Source organism: Trichoderma aggressivum (genome assembly GCF_033847375.1).
Source record: "Trichoderma aggressivum f. europaeum strain CBS 100526 chromosome Unknown scaffold_003, whole genome shotgun sequence".
NCBI lineage: Eukaryota > Fungi > Ascomycota > Sordariomycetes > Hypocreales > Hypocreaceae > Trichoderma > Trichoderma aggressivum.
The window spans coordinates 1,135,070-1,152,971 of NW_026946369.1; the positions used below are offsets into that span (position 1 = coordinate 1,135,070).

At 47.1% G+C, this 17,902-nt stretch overlaps 7 protein-coding genes across 7 annotated transcripts; 5 read left to right on the top strand and 2 right to left on the bottom strand.

Annotated features, from left to right (window-relative positions):
* Positions 1 to 177: 177 nt before the first annotated feature.
* Positions 178 to 3,031, bottom strand: Triagg1_1462 (uncharacterized protein; the record flags this gene model as incomplete). The annotated part of the gene is made up of 4 exons (XM_062895535.1): positions 178 to 1,320; positions 1,389 to 1,525; positions 1,590 to 1,935; positions 1,988 to 3,031. 4 exons carry the CDS (start codon positions 3,029 to 3,031, stop codon positions 178 to 180), a joined length of 2,670 nt encoding a protein of 889 aa, XP_062759801.1.
* An 832-nt stretch (positions 3,032 to 3,863) lies between these two features.
* Triagg1_1463 (transcriptional regulator family: Fungal Specific TF) lies at positions 3,864 to 6,067 on the top strand (the record flags this gene model as incomplete). Its single annotated transcript, XM_062895536.1, has 3 exons — positions 3,864 to 4,812; positions 4,871 to 5,145; positions 5,519 to 6,067. The coding sequence occupies 3 exons, from the start codon at positions 3,864 to 3,866 to the stop codon at positions 6,065 to 6,067; spliced, it is 1,773 nt and encodes a 590-aa protein (XP_062759802.1).
* Positions 6,068 to 6,918: 851 nt separating this feature from the next.
* On the top strand, positions 6,919 to 8,176 carry Triagg1_1464 (uncharacterized protein; the record flags this gene model as incomplete). The annotated part of the gene is made up of 4 exons (XM_062895537.1): positions 6,919 to 7,174; positions 7,237 to 7,466; positions 7,520 to 7,942; positions 8,159 to 8,176. The coding sequence occupies 4 exons, from the start codon at positions 6,919 to 6,921 to the stop codon at positions 8,174 to 8,176; spliced, it is 927 nt and encodes a 308-aa protein (XP_062759803.1).
* Positions 8,177 to 8,715: 539 nt separating this feature from the next.
* On the top strand, positions 8,716 to 11,124 carry Triagg1_1465 (uncharacterized protein; the record flags this gene model as incomplete). The annotated part of the gene is made up of 1 exon (XM_062895538.1): positions 8,716 to 11,124. The coding sequence occupies one exon, from the start codon at positions 8,716 to 8,718 to the stop codon at positions 11,122 to 11,124; it is 2,409 nt and encodes an 802-aa protein (XP_062759804.1).
* Positions 11,125 to 11,752: 628 nt separating this feature from the next.
* Triagg1_1466 (uncharacterized protein) lies at positions 11,753 to 12,706 on the bottom strand (the record flags this gene model as incomplete). The annotated part of the gene is made up of 1 exon (XM_062895539.1): positions 11,753 to 12,706. The coding sequence occupies one exon, from the start codon at positions 12,704 to 12,706 to the stop codon at positions 11,753 to 11,755; it is 954 nt and encodes a 317-aa protein (XP_062759805.1).
* Positions 12,707 to 13,781: 1,075 nt separating this feature from the next.
* On the top strand, positions 13,782 to 14,984 carry Triagg1_1467 (uncharacterized protein; the record flags this gene model as incomplete). Its single annotated transcript, XM_062895540.1, has 4 exons — positions 13,782 to 13,826; positions 13,884 to 14,440; positions 14,538 to 14,607; positions 14,676 to 14,984. The coding sequence occupies 4 exons, from the start codon at positions 13,782 to 13,784 to the stop codon at positions 14,982 to 14,984; spliced, it is 981 nt and encodes a 326-aa protein (XP_062759806.1).
* Positions 14,985 to 15,403: 419 nt separating this feature from the next.
* On the top strand, positions 15,404 to 16,476 carry Triagg1_1468 (uncharacterized protein; the record flags this gene model as incomplete). Its single annotated transcript, XM_062895541.1, has 4 exons — positions 15,404 to 15,818; positions 15,886 to 16,190; positions 16,243 to 16,399; positions 16,457 to 16,476. The coding sequence occupies 4 exons, from the start codon at positions 15,404 to 15,406 to the stop codon at positions 16,474 to 16,476; spliced, it is 897 nt and encodes a 298-aa protein (XP_062759807.1).
* Positions 16,477 to 17,902: the final 1,426 nt, after the last annotated feature.

Genomic DNA, 17,902 nt, shown 5'->3' on the forward strand with positions numbered 1-17,902 from the left:
ATTATTATCATTTTCCCGTTGCCGCGTAATCACAGGATAATGATACGATTCTGAGCTTTGATTTGCAGAGAATATATAATTTCTTATTAATTGAGATGTAGATAAACGCTTTCGCTGCTATGACTCGTCATTTCTCATTATACCGACTAATTGATGAGACGGACATGCTTTGGATACCTAGTCGACGAACCAAAGCTGTTCGCTTGGCGTCTCCTCCATCATGACATCGTGAGAAAAGATTTTTGGAATAAAAGCCCACATGTACTCCTCCAATTCAAGGCCGATGGTGTTTTCAACTGTTTGTCTTACCTCTGGCTTGGATTTCCATGTTTCCGCCACGGCCTCTTTCATCTTGTCCTTGATCTTTGCCATGCAGCTCTTCCAATCCTGGCTTTCACGATTATCAATAGTTTGTAGGCTAGACGTTTCTTGATCCATTGCTATAAACCTGGCCATTTCCCGGAAAATTGTCATCATTCGTAATTCTTCATCGCTTAGAGCCGACATGATCACGGCCCTTGTTCGATGGATATTTAGACCAGCTTGTAGCTCTGAAGATGTAATCGATGCGTGTTCGAAATCTTCCCCAACCTCTTCGATCTGACCCATACATGCCACTACCGTCTGGCCATACCTCGCTTTTTCATCATAAATCAATACGCATTTCCCGGAATCTACCTCTCCACAAAGAGGATGGTTTTGCTCTCTGTCAAAAGCCCTCAGCTCCTCGGCTGTCCAAGACGCAATTTTCTTGCTGCGGTACCAATCCAGTATCCGCCACCATTTCTCACTCCTTGTATCTTGAAGAATGACTTGATCTTCCGTCGCATTAATGGCTCCAGGCCAGGGATGCAAGGGAAGCCCGTCTACCAGGGGGCGTGGAAGAAGACGACATCCTGGTAGAGCAACTTTTAGGCCCAAGGGAGTCGGAATACCCTGGTTGTTGGCATCTGCAACCAAACGTAACATGCGCTCGTCAATACTCAAGACAGAATCTTTAGCCGCCGAGCTCAATAGGCTTCGGGGAGCCCAGCGCCATCCGGGTATGCTCAGCACTTCATCTAGATAGAATATGACTCGGCTGGGAATGCCGCCCTGCGACTTGTTTATTAATTCCCAGACGCGGGCCATTCGGGTTTCGGCATCTGGAGCTGCAGCAATGTACTTTGTGTCGAGGTTCATCAAAGTAGAGATACAGAGCGGTTCATCTGATGGCACAGATACTGTTCGGAACACTAGTGCTCGTTGGAGGGTAACAAGGAGCGACTGGTTGTTGGTTGGACCCTCTCTTCCACTGAAAAAGCCCTGAAGTTCATTGTACTACATCGCATAGCTGTTAGATTGAGTCTTCTCATGGTTAATATGTGATGATGGAGCGGTACACTTACTGCACCCACGATATCTTGGAAAATTTTCATGTAACGTGGATCGCCATTGGCTGCGGTCCAGAGTTTGAGGAGTAGCGCATAGCAATTCACGGCTTTATCTGCAAATTGAACATATAGGCTTTTTGTCAGTGCCCCTTCTATTCACACGTATTAGTTACTGGCACGAAGAAAAATCCGTTTGCTTAACTCATTGAGATATACCTTGAAGAGTCCATAGCCGTCTCATCCAGGGAGAAGCTCCGTATACGCGCAACATCAACTCGGCCGGATGAGTGTCCTGAGGATCGAATCCGGTCAAAGAAGCGTCAAGAACAAGAACATGAGCTGCATTTCGGTATACACTGGCAATCCTCTCGAGTGCAATCAGTTTACCTTCAAGCTCAACAGGGCAGCAAAGAGTGTCAATCCACATTCGGTACTGGGTCCTGTATTCTGCATTACCAGTCTCTACTTCGGCCTGCATCGAGGCTATTAACTGAGCGACGTGTTTTATCTGGCATCTTGGCAGAGAGTTGGCCTTTGGGTTTCCTAGGCCATTGGCCCAAACCTGTTGTTCTTAGTGGGTAGTCATATGTGCGTGGATTTCGGGGAGAACTCACATGAGAGAGAGCGACATAGGGGACGCCCGGCTCGTATGGTTCCACCACCAGCTCAAAATCATCTACTCCATCTCCTATCTGGTCAAAGCGTATGATAGGATAAGTGTCCGTACTACGGAGAATTAACGACGTCGCTCTCTCGTCAATGCCAATAAGGTCACAGGTACAGCCAGGAGACAGATGTGAAGGCTTATAAGTCTCTATATCCATCTGGAAAGCTGTGCATAGATGACTAGTACAGTTCGAATGATCTTGGTTGGCATTCGGCCTCTGCAGCTGTGCTATATGATGCATCGTATGAAGTCCATTAAACTGGGATCGTAGCTTCTCAATCTCGCTTGGGCACCATCCTTGTTGGAGCATTTGTTTGTCCATAGTACCTCCAGACCGCATGTAGTTTTGATGCCAGCTAAATAATACACCAGGAACGTCTACCTTGGGGTTCGACAGCACAATAGCTTGAAATAACCCTGTGGTGAAGTACTCTCCCAGAGCGCATATCGAGTATCGCACTGTTTCATCTAAATCTGTGATAGAGGGCGTCATCAAACTGGCAAATTGAAGGCAATCACGCATGTACGTGAATCTCTCGCGCTTGTCGGGCACAAGCTTCATTCTCTCAGTCATGATTTGCGATGATTCCAACACTGCCTTGGCACTGATATACCTATTACCGTCTTCTTCAGCGGCATATACGCAAACATCGTACAATTTCCGAATCTCCTCGGCAGCGAGGGCATCTTCAACCATGCGATGGCCGGGGCTGGTCTCGTTCAAGCCAAGCATCTCGGCAAACAGCCCAAACCAAAGCCATGTCTGCAGAACTGGCTGAATCTTCTCTTTTGGCGTGGGGTGAATGAGTTCAAGATATGGCTCATTTGCAGCATCTGCGCACAAGTGTCTGAGGCGCGGAGGGACTACCCGGGCCATGCCCTTCCGCACCGCATAAGTTAGGAACGGGCCGCCGTCCCAATCCTCCGTACACACATACGGTGTCCTTCGGGGTGGAGCAGCCGGAGAGCTCGGTTCGCACAGTAAGTCCATTGGAGATGCTATTTCGTATTTGAGAGAGATAAAGTTGCAGATGAGTTTCACAAAGACGGCCGAGCGAAGCCGGACCAATAAGAAGGCAAGCCGGTTCAGCTGGTACTTTGATTGTTCTGAGAGGTACGACTGGCCTAACGCAACTTCACCCTACAAAGCGCCAGTTAGATATAATCTCTGTTAGCGCAAGTATCACAATGCTGACATAGCAGACACGAAAAGGCTGTGGAGTTGTTATATTTCTTAACTGTCTGGTTCATGCAATAACAGTCGTATCCTTGGTCAAACAGCTGGACCCTTCCACTCTATCTTCACCCGTCTTCTCCAATATACGTTTTCCGAATCCACCGTTTACCATGGACAACCCACAGATCCTAGTAGTTTCGCCGTCTTTGATGCCTGCGGAGCCGAGGAAAGTTGAAGCTCAGGCGGAAATACGGAAATATTGAAGCATTTCATCTTGCCTTACCTCCAGGCCCCGCCCATAGGGAGGTTAGCCCAATACCTCGTATTTTAAACGGAATACGCATGAATACGAAGTAGTCTTTTCCTCGCAACAATTTTGCGTCCTACACAAGAGTTGTTCCTATTGCCCCGAAGGATTCCCCCGAGGATATCCTCCTTATCTAAGCGGATCGTAATGTCGGGTTTGCACCGGCTCTTTTGTTATTAATGCATAGCCGGCTCCTTGACTAAGAATCCCCTAAGCAAGCCGAGAACAGTCAATTGGCATCATGAAAGCGGACTGAATGGATGCGTTTTATCGCCACCAGCTTCATTTCTCACATCAATTCCATTTTTTCTTCCATTTTTTCTTCCTTTAGTTAACACAATGACCAACATTAACAAAGCTTGTGAGGAATGTCGCATTCGAAAAATCCGCTGCGAGGGCGGAAACCCTTGTTGTCGGTGCTCGAAGCGCAACATGCAATGTGTATATCGCTTCAAAGTCCGCAATCGCTTGAAGAAGCCCCGGATTAGACCCGCATCATTGCCAAAAGAAAACAACCCAGAAACATCTTTGGCGCGACAGGTCAACCTCAGCCATGAGTCTGAGACCGAAGGCAACCAGGGGTTTCACGTCCATAGCATAGCAGCGCTCCCGATGGCCTCATATAACTTTCAGTTACACTATGGACCGTCCTCCAACTTTTCAATCATGCACCTGGTATCTAGCCAGATATCCGGTGTTCCGCAGCCGCTTGGGCGAAGTGCCGAAGTGGCACAAGTCGGTCCTGGGCTGGATCTATTCGAGTACCAATTCTTATTTTTTGGCGATTTGGCAGACTCAAATAAAGCTGTACCCATTACAGGGGTTCATTTTACCACTCTCCCATCGCAAGAATTGTCCAATCAGCTTCTTGAGCGGTATCTTTCAACATATTGGCATATGTTGCCCATTGTTAGCAAAGAGATTTTCCGGCAGCGTCTCGCACAGATATACGTAACTCCCGGAGTATGCGCATTTGACTCATTGGATGGTATGGTTGTACTTGCTGCAATGGCTGTTGGTGCATCCATGATGGGAGAGGAGAAAGTCACGCAGATGTTATTCCAAGGTGTCAAGGCCAACGCGAAACGGGCCAATGAATATGTAAATATTCAATCCATTCATTTGGAGCTCATTCTTGCACAGTTCCGAATGGAAAGATCAAAGCCTCATTCCGGGTTTATGCATGTTGGAAACGCGGCTAGGAAAGCTATTGCGGCCGGCCTTCACAGAGGAGTTAATATCCGGGGCAAGCCCGAAGATGCTTCACAGCGCCGACTTGCGTTCTGGTGTACGTATGTTTGGGAAGTGTGAGTGCCCTTTAATGTCTTCTTGTCTTGATGAAATAGCTGATTTGAAGCGTGTGCCAAGATGGGTTTGCTTTATTCTTGGGCGCCAGACATCTATTTCCGAGCTCGGCTTGGATATACCTGTTCCCGCAGACGACAAGATAATGGCGGCCTTGGTGAAGCTGACAAAGATTGTATCGCATTGCGCTGATCGCATCTACAATCGGACTTACGAGTCTCTTGTGCATATGTGGGATGTGGTAAATGAGATTCGTGGCGAGCTCCATGAGTTTGCTGACGAGCAGCGTAAGGAAATTGGGTTTGAGCCTGACAGAGTATCTTGTACTGGAGAACTGGGATTCTGCTTGACCACGATATCCGCAAGTAAGTATGGAGAAACGCGGTTGCATGTAACTACTGCTAACAACATCTGTTTGATCCCAGTGTATCATCACACTCATCTACTACTATTTCGACCTTTCCTTATACTGAAGGCAAAGCTGGATCTCATACCACCCACAATCAGAACTCCAACGTTGAATAAGCTTCATAGACTCACTTGGCTGAATGGAGCATGTGAGAACTGCTTAGACACCGCTCAGAAATGCATACGACTGATTACAAAGTCTTGCGAGCTAGACGAGATCTGTAGAGTAGGTTTAAGTCCCCGGCCTGCGCAATTGCAAATTCAGCTGACGTTCAAAATAGAGAACGGTATATATGGCATTTTTCCTTGAAGGCGCGTGTTTTGTCCTCGGCTTTGACATGCTCAGCAATAGTTCGCGGCGCACAATCCATCTTCCGTATATGCAAAACGCCGTTGATTGCCTTTCAACGATGATTCCTAAACAGGACAAAGCCCTCCCACAAGTTCCAATCCTTGTGAAAGGAATAAAACACATGATCGATTCATCCATGACTTCAGACATCCAAAGCATCGAAGGAGGCTCTCAAATTGAGTCCATGTGCAACGGCAGTCCATCCATGGTAACTCCTGCTAATACAGAGGTTAACCAGGTAGATTCTGGACCTCCGCCATTTCTTCCTCAACAGCATGCAAATAGCATTGCCGACTTTACAACATACGATGCATTAAATAGTCGGGTATCCTCTACACTTACTGATATTGAATACGGCTGGCAAAATATGAGCGTTGAAATGTTGTGGCCGGAATTTCCGCACCAAGTACTTCTCAACATGCAGCATGCCGGAAGAGGTATTCCAAATCATGACCCTGCCTTTGATAACCCGATATAATCGCATCAACGGGTTGTCATCTACAACCATGAGATCAATGATCAAGTTGATTCACCGGCTATAGCTTAACGGCTACTTAAGATTATATAATATACCGTTTGTCTTTGTTGGGGTGTGTTCGCGGCTCCTTCGCTCCTCCGTTGCCTTGACACAAGCAGTTATAGCAACCTTCTAATTAGGAGCTTTACAATAAAGCCTTCTCTATATGTAAACTTCAAAGTACACAAGATACGGATCTCTCAATTGTACGCTAGAGGAGTCTACAACCATTATATCACGTATGAGATGGTACGAGTATTGATCGGATTACTACAAAATACATACATGTAATGGGCCACCTGTATTGCACCCCCAGTGTGACCGTAAAGATGTCTCTAGGTCGAATTTCGTCATTTAAACATATCGATTTTGCACTATTCTGCATAGTTTGAGCTCCATACTTAATAAAATAGTATGATGCCAATCTCATAACCCAAAGTGTTATGATCGACTGATTTATCCCCATACCCTCGGAGCTGGCTCCGCCGCTAACAAAGAGGTCGGTTGGCGCAAACTAACTTTAATCAATCCACTGGCTAATGCGTAAGTTGGTCAGCTTTTGTATGTGGCTTACCTTGGCAGCAGCTGATATAAACTTCAGCCATGGTGTGAGATATAACATACGAGAGAGAGCAACGTTTTGTCATTTACGTGACCAAATGTGTCCGCCACTTGGCATACTCGAAAAGTGAACTACTAAAGCTTTAAACAAATCATACGTCACCTTGCGATTGATTGCAGCGTAAAAAGGAATGGCTTATCGTTAAATCCTAGCATGCAAACAAGAATCACCATTCTTATCAACAGCTAAAATGTCCGGGTCACGTATTGCAATTGTTGGAGTCGGTCAAGTCGGTGCTGCCGCTGCCTACGCACTTATCCGCAGCTCAATAGCTGCTGAGTTGCTCTTCGTTGATATTAACGTGAATTTGAGAGATGGCCAGGTTCGCGATCTCTCAGATGTGGCGTATAGCTGCAACAGTCGGACAAGAGTACGAGCAGCAAACTACCATGAGGCGGGCCAGTGTGACATTGTCGTCATTACTGCAGGGTCAAGGCACAATTTAGGTAAGATTGGACCACCAAACGTACTCGGGACTTTTGCTTCTTAGGCTAATACAGGATGCCAGGTGAAACTAGTCTTGACCAAGTATATCGAAATATTTCGATTGTCAAGACCGCTGTCGACGCAATGACGCCCTTCAAAGCAGATACTATCCTGCTAGTAGTATCTAGCCCCGTTGATCTACTTACTTCACTCGCCTTGAAACTCTCCCAACTTCCGCCGTCCCAAGTCTTGGGCTCTGGCACGTATCTGGATTCTGTGCGTCTTCGAGGAATGCTGGCAGACAAGATTGAGGTACGTGTTTGTAAGCTCTTTTCGAAGCCGAGAAATGTTAACAGTAACATTAGGTTGCGGCGAAATCGATTGATCTATTCGTGTTGGGGGTACAGGGAGAATCCCAGGTGACGGCGTGGTCTGCCGCAACAGTTGGCGGCACACCCATCGACAAATGTCTCTCAACAGACAATGCCATCAATCGCGCCGAACTTTCCAGCGAGTGCAAGAATCGATCGCAGAGTATAGTCCGAGCCAAAGGAGCAACTCCTTTCGGCATTGGTTCCATCGTGTCCAGCATTTGCTCTGCTATTGTCTTTGACAAGCGGACTGTTCATCCCCTTAGCCATTTCCAGCCGTCATTTGAATGCTGTTTCAGCTTGCCCGTGGTGCTCGGCAAAAAAGGAATTGAACGCACAGTGAAGGTGCCACTGGATAGGGACGAGGATGTTCAGATAGCCGACTCAGCAATTGCACTCAAGATGATGACTGACCAAGTGAGTAAAAACTGGTGAATACAGGGAGTCTGGAAAGAAATAAGGGGAGGAAGGGAAAAAACGTTTAGGGAATGACGATCTTAAGATTCGTTCAACTAATACATCATGAATGTATAATCCAAATTTGAAAGTTAGGAAATAAATTGTAGTAATGCTTTATCTCATCAGTTCTACATCCACTGCTTGTGTGCTCTAAACTGTGTGCTAATGCTACAGACGACTTGCTATGCCTAAACTTCTGGATCATGATGTTTCAACACTCACGGCAATGACACAACGGTTGACTCTAATGTACAGTGTACAGCCAAATGTAATCTTGCCTTTCTGCATATCACCGCTTAAATGCTGTGCCGTCGAGCCACATCAGCTGCTCGACATGGTGTGCGAACACTGCTTGAGTTTGTCCCTAAACTCTAAAGTGGTATGATAACGCTCAATCATTACATACGGGGTCATCATCTGTTGTGGTGTCATAAAACGTTTCTGCGAGTTTAGGTGCGCTCTAGAACAAGAGAGTGAAACGGCATCAAAGAAGGACGCGGCATACAGTCTTTTTGGCGTTCCTTAAGCTGTCTATCCTAATTCTCAACTTTCTCTATATATACTGAGAATAACTACACTGTCAATACTCATTTAACTCAACCTAATTCGGCTATGCGTGATCGTTCAATGCAAGGACATTGATGCCGCATCGCAGAGATTGGCCTGCTTCCTAAAAGAAGCTTTCTTGACCGACTCAAGACATTAATCCAAGCAACGGCAAAAAGGGAAAAATGAACGGCCATCCCATTTCGGGACCCATGGTCCTCAACTTCGAGCACTTGAAGCGCAATGATGTCAATTTAGTTGGCGGGAAGAATTCTTCTCTTGGAGAAATGATTGGTGCGCTGAGCGCCAAAGGAATCCCTGTCCCCCCAGGCTTTGCCACAACTTCCAACATGTATTGGCACTACGTTGATGCCAATGGCATAAGAGCCAAGCTGGCCTCACTGGTGAAGGAATGGGAAGCGGGGAGGCTGAGTCTTGCTGAAGCAGGACAACTGACGCGCAACTTGTTCCTTCATGGCACGTGGCCGGCCGATGCGGCAACGGCGATTCTGGCTGCATATAAAGATCTTGCGGACAAGAAAGGCGAAAAGAACCTTAGTGTGGCCGTAAGATCCAGTGCGACTGCTGAAGATCTGCCTGACGCGAGCTTTGCTGGCCAGCAAGAGACTTATTTGAACATCTCTGGGGATGAGGCTCTCTTGGATGCCTGCCGTCGTTGCTATGCTTCACTATTCACAGACAGGGCCATGAGCTACCGCCGGATCAAAGGCTTTGAGCAAATGGGTGTTGCGCTGTCCATTGGTGTACAGTGCATGGTGCGCTCTGATATTGGTGGCTCTGGTGTCATGTTCTCAATTGACACCGAAAGTGGCTTCGACAAGATCGTACTCATCAACGCGGCATGGGGCTTGGGGGAGAATATCGTACAGGGAACCGTCAACCCTGATGAATACCAGGTTTTCAAGCCACTGCTACCCAGTCCCAATCTAAGTCCCATATTGGAGAAGAAGAGAGGTGACAAGGAGATCAAGTTGGTCTACGGTGATCAACACACGCCAACACGCAACGTCCCTACGTCCAAAGCAGAGCGACACTCTTTCGTGCTCAGCGATGACGAGATCTTACAGCTCGGGCGGTGGGCATGTACCATTGAACAACATTATGAGTGCCCCATGGATATGGAATGGGCCAAGGATGGCATTACGGGTCAACTATTTATTGTGCAAGCCCGGCCGGAAACCGTACATTCGCACCACGACGCCGGCATCTTTAAAACATACAAAGTTAGCAACAAAGGGCGTGTCCTGGTCACTGGGCTTTCAGTCGGCGAAGCAGCTTTGTCGGGACGAGTCTGCCTGATTTCATCGCCGGCGGATATTGACCAGTTTGTTGACAACTCTATCCTCGTCACGGGAGCAACAGATCCCGACTGGGTGCCTGTAATGAAACGGGCCGCAGCCATCATCACGGATCACGGCGGACGCACTTCGCATGCTGCCATTGTCAGCCGTGAACTCGGACTCCCAGCCGTTGTTGGGACAGGCAACTCCACGTATCTCCTACACAGCGGCCAGGACGTCACCGTATCTTGTGCTGAAGGAGACTGTGGCTTCGTTTATGAGGGCATCTCGGATGTAGTGAGTGAGACTGTCAGTGTCTCTGGACTTCCCGAGGTCAAGACGAAAATCATGCTCAACCTTGCCAATCCAGCAGCGGCCTACCGCTGGTGGCGGCTCCCAGCCGATGGCATTGGTCTTGCTCGCATGGAGTTTGTCGTCAGCAACGCCATTCAAGTGCACCCTATGGCTCTCGTCCATTTTGATCAACTCAAAGACACAGATGTCAAGCGTCGCATCGCCGAACTCACGGCGGGATACCAGCACAAGCCCGACTATTTTGTGGACAAGCTATCGCGCGGCTTTGCGGCCCTATGTGCTGCTGTCTACCCAAAGCCTGCCATTATTCGATTGAGTGACTTCAAGACGAATGAGTATGCTGGTCTTATTGGCGGTGCTGAGTTTGAACCAGACGAGGAAAACCCCATGCTTGGCTTTCGCGGTGCATCACGGTACTATTCGCCGCGCTACCAAGAGGGTTTCGCGCTCGAGTGTCGGGCCATTAAGCGTTTGCGCGAGGAGATTGGCCTTTCTAACGCGATAGTCATGATTCCCTTCTGTCGCACAGTGAAAGAGGCACGAAAGGTTTTGGATGTCATGGCTCGCCATGGGCTCAGACGTGGAGAGAATGGCCTGAAGGTATATGTCATGTGTGAAATCCCGTCGAATGTGATTTTGGCGGCGAACTTCACCGAGTATTTTGATGGGTTTTCTATTGGTTCTAACGACTTGACACAATTGACACTTGGGGTGGACCGCGACTCTGGCGAGTTGGGTGACTTGTTTGACGAACAGGATGAGGCAGTCAAGTGGATGATTTCTCGAGTCATTTCTATAGCGCGCGAGAGAGGCTGTAAGATTGGCATCTGTGGACAGGCTCCAAGTGACCATCCGGAGTTTGCCAGATTTCTCGTTGACGCAGGTATTGATTCCATCTCCGTCAGCCCTGACAGCTTTTTAGCCGCGAAGAAGCAAGTTGTGGCTGCTGAAAACGCATTGGGGAAGTCGCATGGCTAATTTAATGAAGTCTGGTCTATACTTATTGTTGATCTTGACGAAAATTAGGCTCAAGTCTTTGGATAGGCATTCATTTTTATGCCCTCTGGACGTAGGTGGCTGTGTTTGATGGATTCCGGATGGCAATGCAGTTTGCCGCATTCATTGGAGTCGTTTGAGAATTACAATGGAAGCTATTATTTATGAAGGCTATTTTCATCATGGAGATGAAGAAAATTGAACAAGAACTGCATCTTATGAAAGCCATATGTATAAAAAAATGTATCTATCAGGCTACACAGCTGGTATTGGATGGTGCTTTGACGTCTGCGAAATGCTACACATACAATGCGTTCGCTGCAGCTTTGGCATGAGAGAGAGGCAAATAAACAAATCCTAACACAATCTTAATGTATCAAGGCAAATATCTAAACATTCAGTATCGAAAGGTTACAAATGGAAATGAACTTCAAGCGACGAACTCAGGAAGAGCCTGCCAGAGCTACGTTCCGAAGAGTTCCAAGGTAACCCACATTCATAAGAGTTACTCTATCGTCAAGTACCGACAGATCAACTGAGCGTGGATGAGTAGAATCCTCTGAGAAAAACTTATGCACTCGTTTGGCAACCCACGCAGGATTCTCATCCGCTAACAATTTTCCAAGGTTAGCCAAAGAACAGTAGGCATGCTTAATGAGAGGAAATTCCATGACCTACCAATCCAGTGTCCAGCCTTCGGAACCACATCCGTCTCGAGATGGCTAGTCACATTACCCCAGAGTTGCTTGGCGAAGGGCCCTAGGCTAGCTTCTCCTCCCATCGACAAGGTTGCCATCTGGAGAGGTTTCTTTCCGAGAGTGCCCTGGAAGAAGCTGGCCGTTTCGGCAACGGCTCCAATCCCAAATGGACCAAGCATAGCTCTTAGGAATCCTGGTTTCGAAATTGAGCTTGCATATCGATTGACAATATCTTCAGAGAAGCTCGTAGCACCAGAGTAGCTCCCGTGAAAGAAATACCATTCGAGCATTTGCCTCTCTTTGCCGGAGATGAAGAACTCGGCGGCATCTGTAATTGAAAAGAAGGCGAGCTGCCAATTGGCGTATAAATCCCAGTACGATCCAGGATTTCGCGCAGACTCAAACCCAAATTTAGGGAGAAGGTATTCCGTCACAACGAGCCTCCGAACTAAATCAGGATATTTCACAGCCAAGGCAGTGGCTATGCCGGCTCCCATATCATGCGATAACACGTATGCTGAGGTAATATTGAGAAAATCCAAGACGCCTTTGAGATCTTCTGCGGATGCCATGACGGTGTAATTCCCATCCGGTGGTAACGAAGAGTCGCCGGCGCCACGGTTATCCACGGCGATGACGGTGTAATTCTCAGCAAGTATAGGTCCAATAATGCGCCATGTGAGGCTGAACTGAGGGTTACCATGCACCAGCAGTACAGGTGGCCCACTTCCCGCGTAACGAAAGTGAATACTCACGTCTTGGAGAGCAATGCGCTGGTGGGCCCAGTCATCGAAGTTTGTGAGCGCACTTGCGTAGCCAGTCCATTGAAGGCCTAAGAGGAAAGGGATAATGAATCGTAAATACATTTGTAAAAAATTGTTTCGTGGTGCCGAGTTTGATAAGGTTTTCAAGTTTACTGACAAGGCGCCGGTGCTAGGAAAGTGAACTCTCTGTTGTGCGTAGATTGGAGAAGGGAAAAGCTGGCTGTAAATAAGAGCCAGCAGAGAAGTGGCCTCGACCAAGGAGTGGTCACACAGATCCACTTGATAACTCAATATTTACACCTATACTTCTACTCATCAAGCATTATCATGTCGTACAAAACATACAACGGATGGGAAGCACAAAGAACGTGACAAATAGATGCCCATGTTCTATTTCCGGACGTGTCACTGAGGGCGCAAGTACGCATAGTGTAGGCGTATGTGGATGCTTGTGCTCATCTAAGCCTGCTTAATAATTTTGTAACAACTCTCCTGAATCAGCCACAATGACCTATTCCTGGGTCAACGAGGAGCCTCTCTATTGCATCAGATAGATGACCAATTGGATGAATTCCAAGGCAACTATTGGAGTAGGCAATTATTTCTCTGTATTACGTAGGCCTAGTTAGAGTGCTGGGTATTTTGCTCATGATGGATAGATTTGGCAGTTGCCATTCTTGGACAATCTCCTGATGAAGTGGCAACAGTACATCTCTTTCCACTTCATTTACACCAATCAAATACAAGAAGGCAAATCGGTAGTTGATATGTTCCCGGGAGTGAGGTATAAACTATGTTTAGTTCCTGGCTGTCAAACCCTTGCAGTTGCTACTTTCAGAATAGTCTACGAAATCAGGAATATCGAGGGGTGATATCCACCAATTTCAAGACGCATCATCATAACTCAAATTCTCTTGGTTGCAGTATGTAGTTCATTACTCAATAGATAAAATAAAATCCGTCGAGGGTATTTCAAATCACTCGTCCAAATGTTTCTATTGCACGAAATGATTACTTTGCAAGAAAATTCCCTTTCCATCATGGCTGCCTTCAAGGGCACGTATAAAACCACGAATATCGGCTACTATCGTAAAGAGTTTCAAGCACTTGATATTTCCACTTGATACAACTACACACAAGTTTGATTGATAACCAATCTTCAACCATTTGATTCAAGATGGCCGCCAAAGCACCCCTCGACGTCATCATTGGAGCTGGCAATGTACTTTCTTCCCGCTGCAAGTATACAAAGGATCTTCCTCTGATAATTGGCCTCTAGATTGGAGACAGAAGTATCGACAAAACCGTGCGGTACGACACGCCTGAAGAGGTGAACGCATACTTGAACGCTTTCTACGATCGCGGTTATAAACATATTGATACCGCTCGCGCGTACTCGACCGGTGCATCAGGAACATCCGAGCCCAGACTCGGTGCTGTTGAGGCTGGCAAGAGGTTCACCATCGACTCTAAAGCGCTATCCCGAGAGCCAGGGAGCCACACAAAGGAGAAAATCGCTAGTGAAGTAGAGGCGTCTCTCAAAGCTCTGAAGGTTGACCAAATCAACATCTATTACCTGCACCAGCCTGACCGAGAGACTCCCTTTGAGGAGACGTGCGAAGCCATGGACAAGGCGTACAGGGAAGGCAAGTTTAGGAAGTTTGGGCTTTCTAACTACACGGCAAGCGAGGTTGAACAAATTCTCGAAATCTGCGAACGTCGCGGATTCGTAAAGCCGAGTGTCTATGAGGGGCAGTACAATCCTATTGTCCGAGGTGGAGAGAAGGTATTGTTCCCTCTTCTGCGCAAGAACAACATTGCATTCTATGCCTGGAGGTGAGTAATTCTATTTCATCATTCTACCCAATTTTAGCAGTCATCGTGAAAGAATTGGGGAGACGAATGAGGTTGTGATAAGCTAACCAGTTGATAGCCCTGCCGGAGGAGGCTTCTTCGCTGGAAACCATAAGAATGGCAAGTCTGGCGGCCGTTTCGACAAATCCGTGAGTTCTCTGCGTTAATTACTCTCGCGAGTTGTGAATTGATAGGTCATATCTAACATTATATACAGACCTTTCTCGGAGGCGTCTACTCGCAGCTGTATCTCAAGCCTTCAATCGAAGTTGCAACGGATAATGCGTTGGCAATTGCCGCCAAGCATGGCATTAGCGGCCATGCTGTTGCCCTGAGATGGACTGTGAACCACAGTGTTCTCGACAGGAAGCATGGTGATGCCATCATCATTGGCGCATCGAACCTCGACCAGCTCAACTCCAACCTCGACGTCATTGAACAAGGACCTCTGCCTGACGATGTCGTCGAAGCTGTCAATGCTATCCATACCGCCCTTGGAACTGACGAGGTTCCTTATCATTTTTAGAAGAGAAAACACCACGTGGCTGGGCGAATTGACTCATTGGTAATCCGGCACTTTTCATCTTCACGATGCCTTGGATCTCAGCTTTGATTACGCGAGGAAGAGCTCGGTAGAAAGCCGGCCAAATATCGGCAGGGGTCGGTAGTTCCTCTTTAGGAAACTGCAAGTCTTGGCACGCTCGTTATAGCCTAGCCTCGAATTCCATAGTGAGGTTCTTAGTTGTGGCTTTGCGGGCAATTGGAGATTTGGATTTATCATCATATAAGTCCATACGGAATTAAAATTCGCACAAAACATCAAATATTTCGGCCGGTACTTTGCTCTTATCTCTTTGTAGTCGGTCAATTAGTGATATAGTTCCAACGTGCCTGAGACTCCCCTTGTTATCGATATCATCTAGCAGCATCTCGGCGCTCTCCACCATGAGTCTACCAACACGAGGAAAGGTGCATTTCGTCTATCTCACAGATCCTTCAAAGGCAGCTATCTCGTCACATAAAGCGGCTAAATCTCATGCCGCGCGGCACGGACATGCAAGGATACGGAGGCAGCGAATGAACGAATACCATGAGGAGAAGCAGAAGGGAGAAGGAAGCAGTCAAGCGCCCCAGAAAGCCGCAGCAGAGTCCTCAGCTGGCGGCAGCCGCTCAGCCTTGGCGGCAAACCCACGTTCCAGCTCTAATCAGAATGAAGCCAGTCGTGAAATGGTTCTTCATCTTCCTCAAGCTTCTCAATCTCCTAGTTTGGAAACATCTCCACTGTCTTCGATGCCCAAGGACATCTACTCCGTCTATGGCGCCGACCTTGACACTACCCAACAATTTCTCCTCTATCACTGTGAGTCGCTGATCTGCTATTGTGCCATTTTGAAGATCATTAAACGGCTTGGCTTATATAATGATAGATGTCAGCTTTGTTATCCCATTCGGGAAACGGCATTGCAAGAAGTACACAGACTCTAATGTGTGGAAACGTTTCATGCTCACCGAGCTGCTTCCGGCTGCGTTGGCGAACCCAGGATTACTGAGCGCAATCTTACTTTCTGCTTGCCGAAGCCTTTTTGAAGAGGCCAAGAACAATCGTTTCGTGCAGTTAGCTACATACTACAAGCTCGCTTGCCTGCGATCGATGAGTGAACTGCTCGCAGCTCAAGATCCGCCGGTGGGTGACCCGGCAATCGCCCAAGTCTCTTTGCTTGCGGCAGACGAAGTAAGATGCGGGACTACATACTCGAACAGGCTGATGTTAACTCTTGGAGCAGCTCAATATCGGTGATAAAGATACCTCGAAGCAGCACATGGACGCTGCCAATAGGATGGTTCTTATGAAAGGAGGCAGCGCAACGCTTGGTATGAATGGCTTCCTCAAAGCTATAGTGGATACATTGACTTGCGCATTATCACGGCGAGATCCGATGTGTAAGTCTCTTGTTGGCTGGATGTTTTGATGGCTACCATATATTAACATAAAAGTAGCTTGCGACATGACTGAATGACGAACAAGTGATTCTCATGGTCATGTTTGGGCCACGATGGCGCATACCTCGGCCACACCGCACTGTAAATATAAAGGCGAAGTGAGTCTAATCAGAGCAGTTGTAAGAACATTAAATGGTTCAACAAATATCATTCTTCAAACCAAACGCCCCTTGGCGTACTTTTTTAGACATTCTTTGTAAGAATAAATTCTTCGCGCGCTGATGGCCATCAAGACCTTTGGCCACGGACGAGGGAAGGCTGAATACAGTAAATCGCCAACGCCGGGATTAGCAGCCGAGACGAACGACAGTCCGCTGAAAGCAATTCGTAGATTACCTAAAGTAGATATTACAGGGTATTTTAGTCCTTTTTTAGGTACAGTCTTTCTTGTCAGCTCTTGCTGCGGATACTTTACCCGACCCCAAACATCATTTACTAATATGGCGCGCCCTCTTAGAGCTGCCTATAACGGTAACGAGGAGATGTTGGCCTGTTTAGCACAGCCTTGTGATTTGACCACGGAAAAATTCAATGCCGAATTTGTCTTCTCAGTGCTTTATTCGGCGTTTATACAGTATTGCTCTTGATTTAAGCTATGTGGAGGTGTCCACGCGGCAGCACCAGATAAATTAAATGCACACTGTCGCATGTAACGTTGAAGCTTCACTTTTGCCGGGTATCTCATTCTACCCGGGACGCATCCTCCGGAATTTTGATCAGTAGATAACATTTGCGATATGTTATCTATAATTGAACAATTCAGGTCGTTGAGACAATACATACAGTGTCTCTTTTCCAGTTTCCTGGCATGATGTTGATAGAGAGCTGCGGACAATCAATTGAACCGAAGGAGCAATAAACATCTTCGTTATGAAGCTTAAATATGGAGATGGATTATGGATGGAGAAAAGATCCCTGTTGCGCTCCGTTCTATCTGTGGCGGCCGTCGTGCTACAAAAATCTCGCTACCGAAGGGCTGACTTGCATGCCTTTGCGGCCGTCGAGGGCCGGTGGTTGTCCTTGATGTGGTCTAGATGCTATACCTAGATTGTTAATGTTGCTGTTGTGTACTGTATTCGAATAATAAAATAGAGATGCTATGGGGATTCCTCGAGGACTATTGACGCAGTGCCGTATTCGGGTTACAAAAGCAGAAAGCATGATTTCTCATCAATACTAGCGGCATAGGATAATCGATATACCCTGATTGGGCAGGAGCAGGGTTAAGCAGAGCTGGAATCATCACCTAGAAATAATATACAAGTCACAGTGTCCGAGAGTGCCAAACAATTTATGCATCTGGATGGATTAAGCAATCGCTTCGTTTCCGGATGAAACGACGAGACCACTTCCATCGAGCCATGTATATTTGCAACTTACGACTAACGATGTTTGCATAAATACACATGAATTTCGGCTGCTAGGGGCATCTCACACTGACGA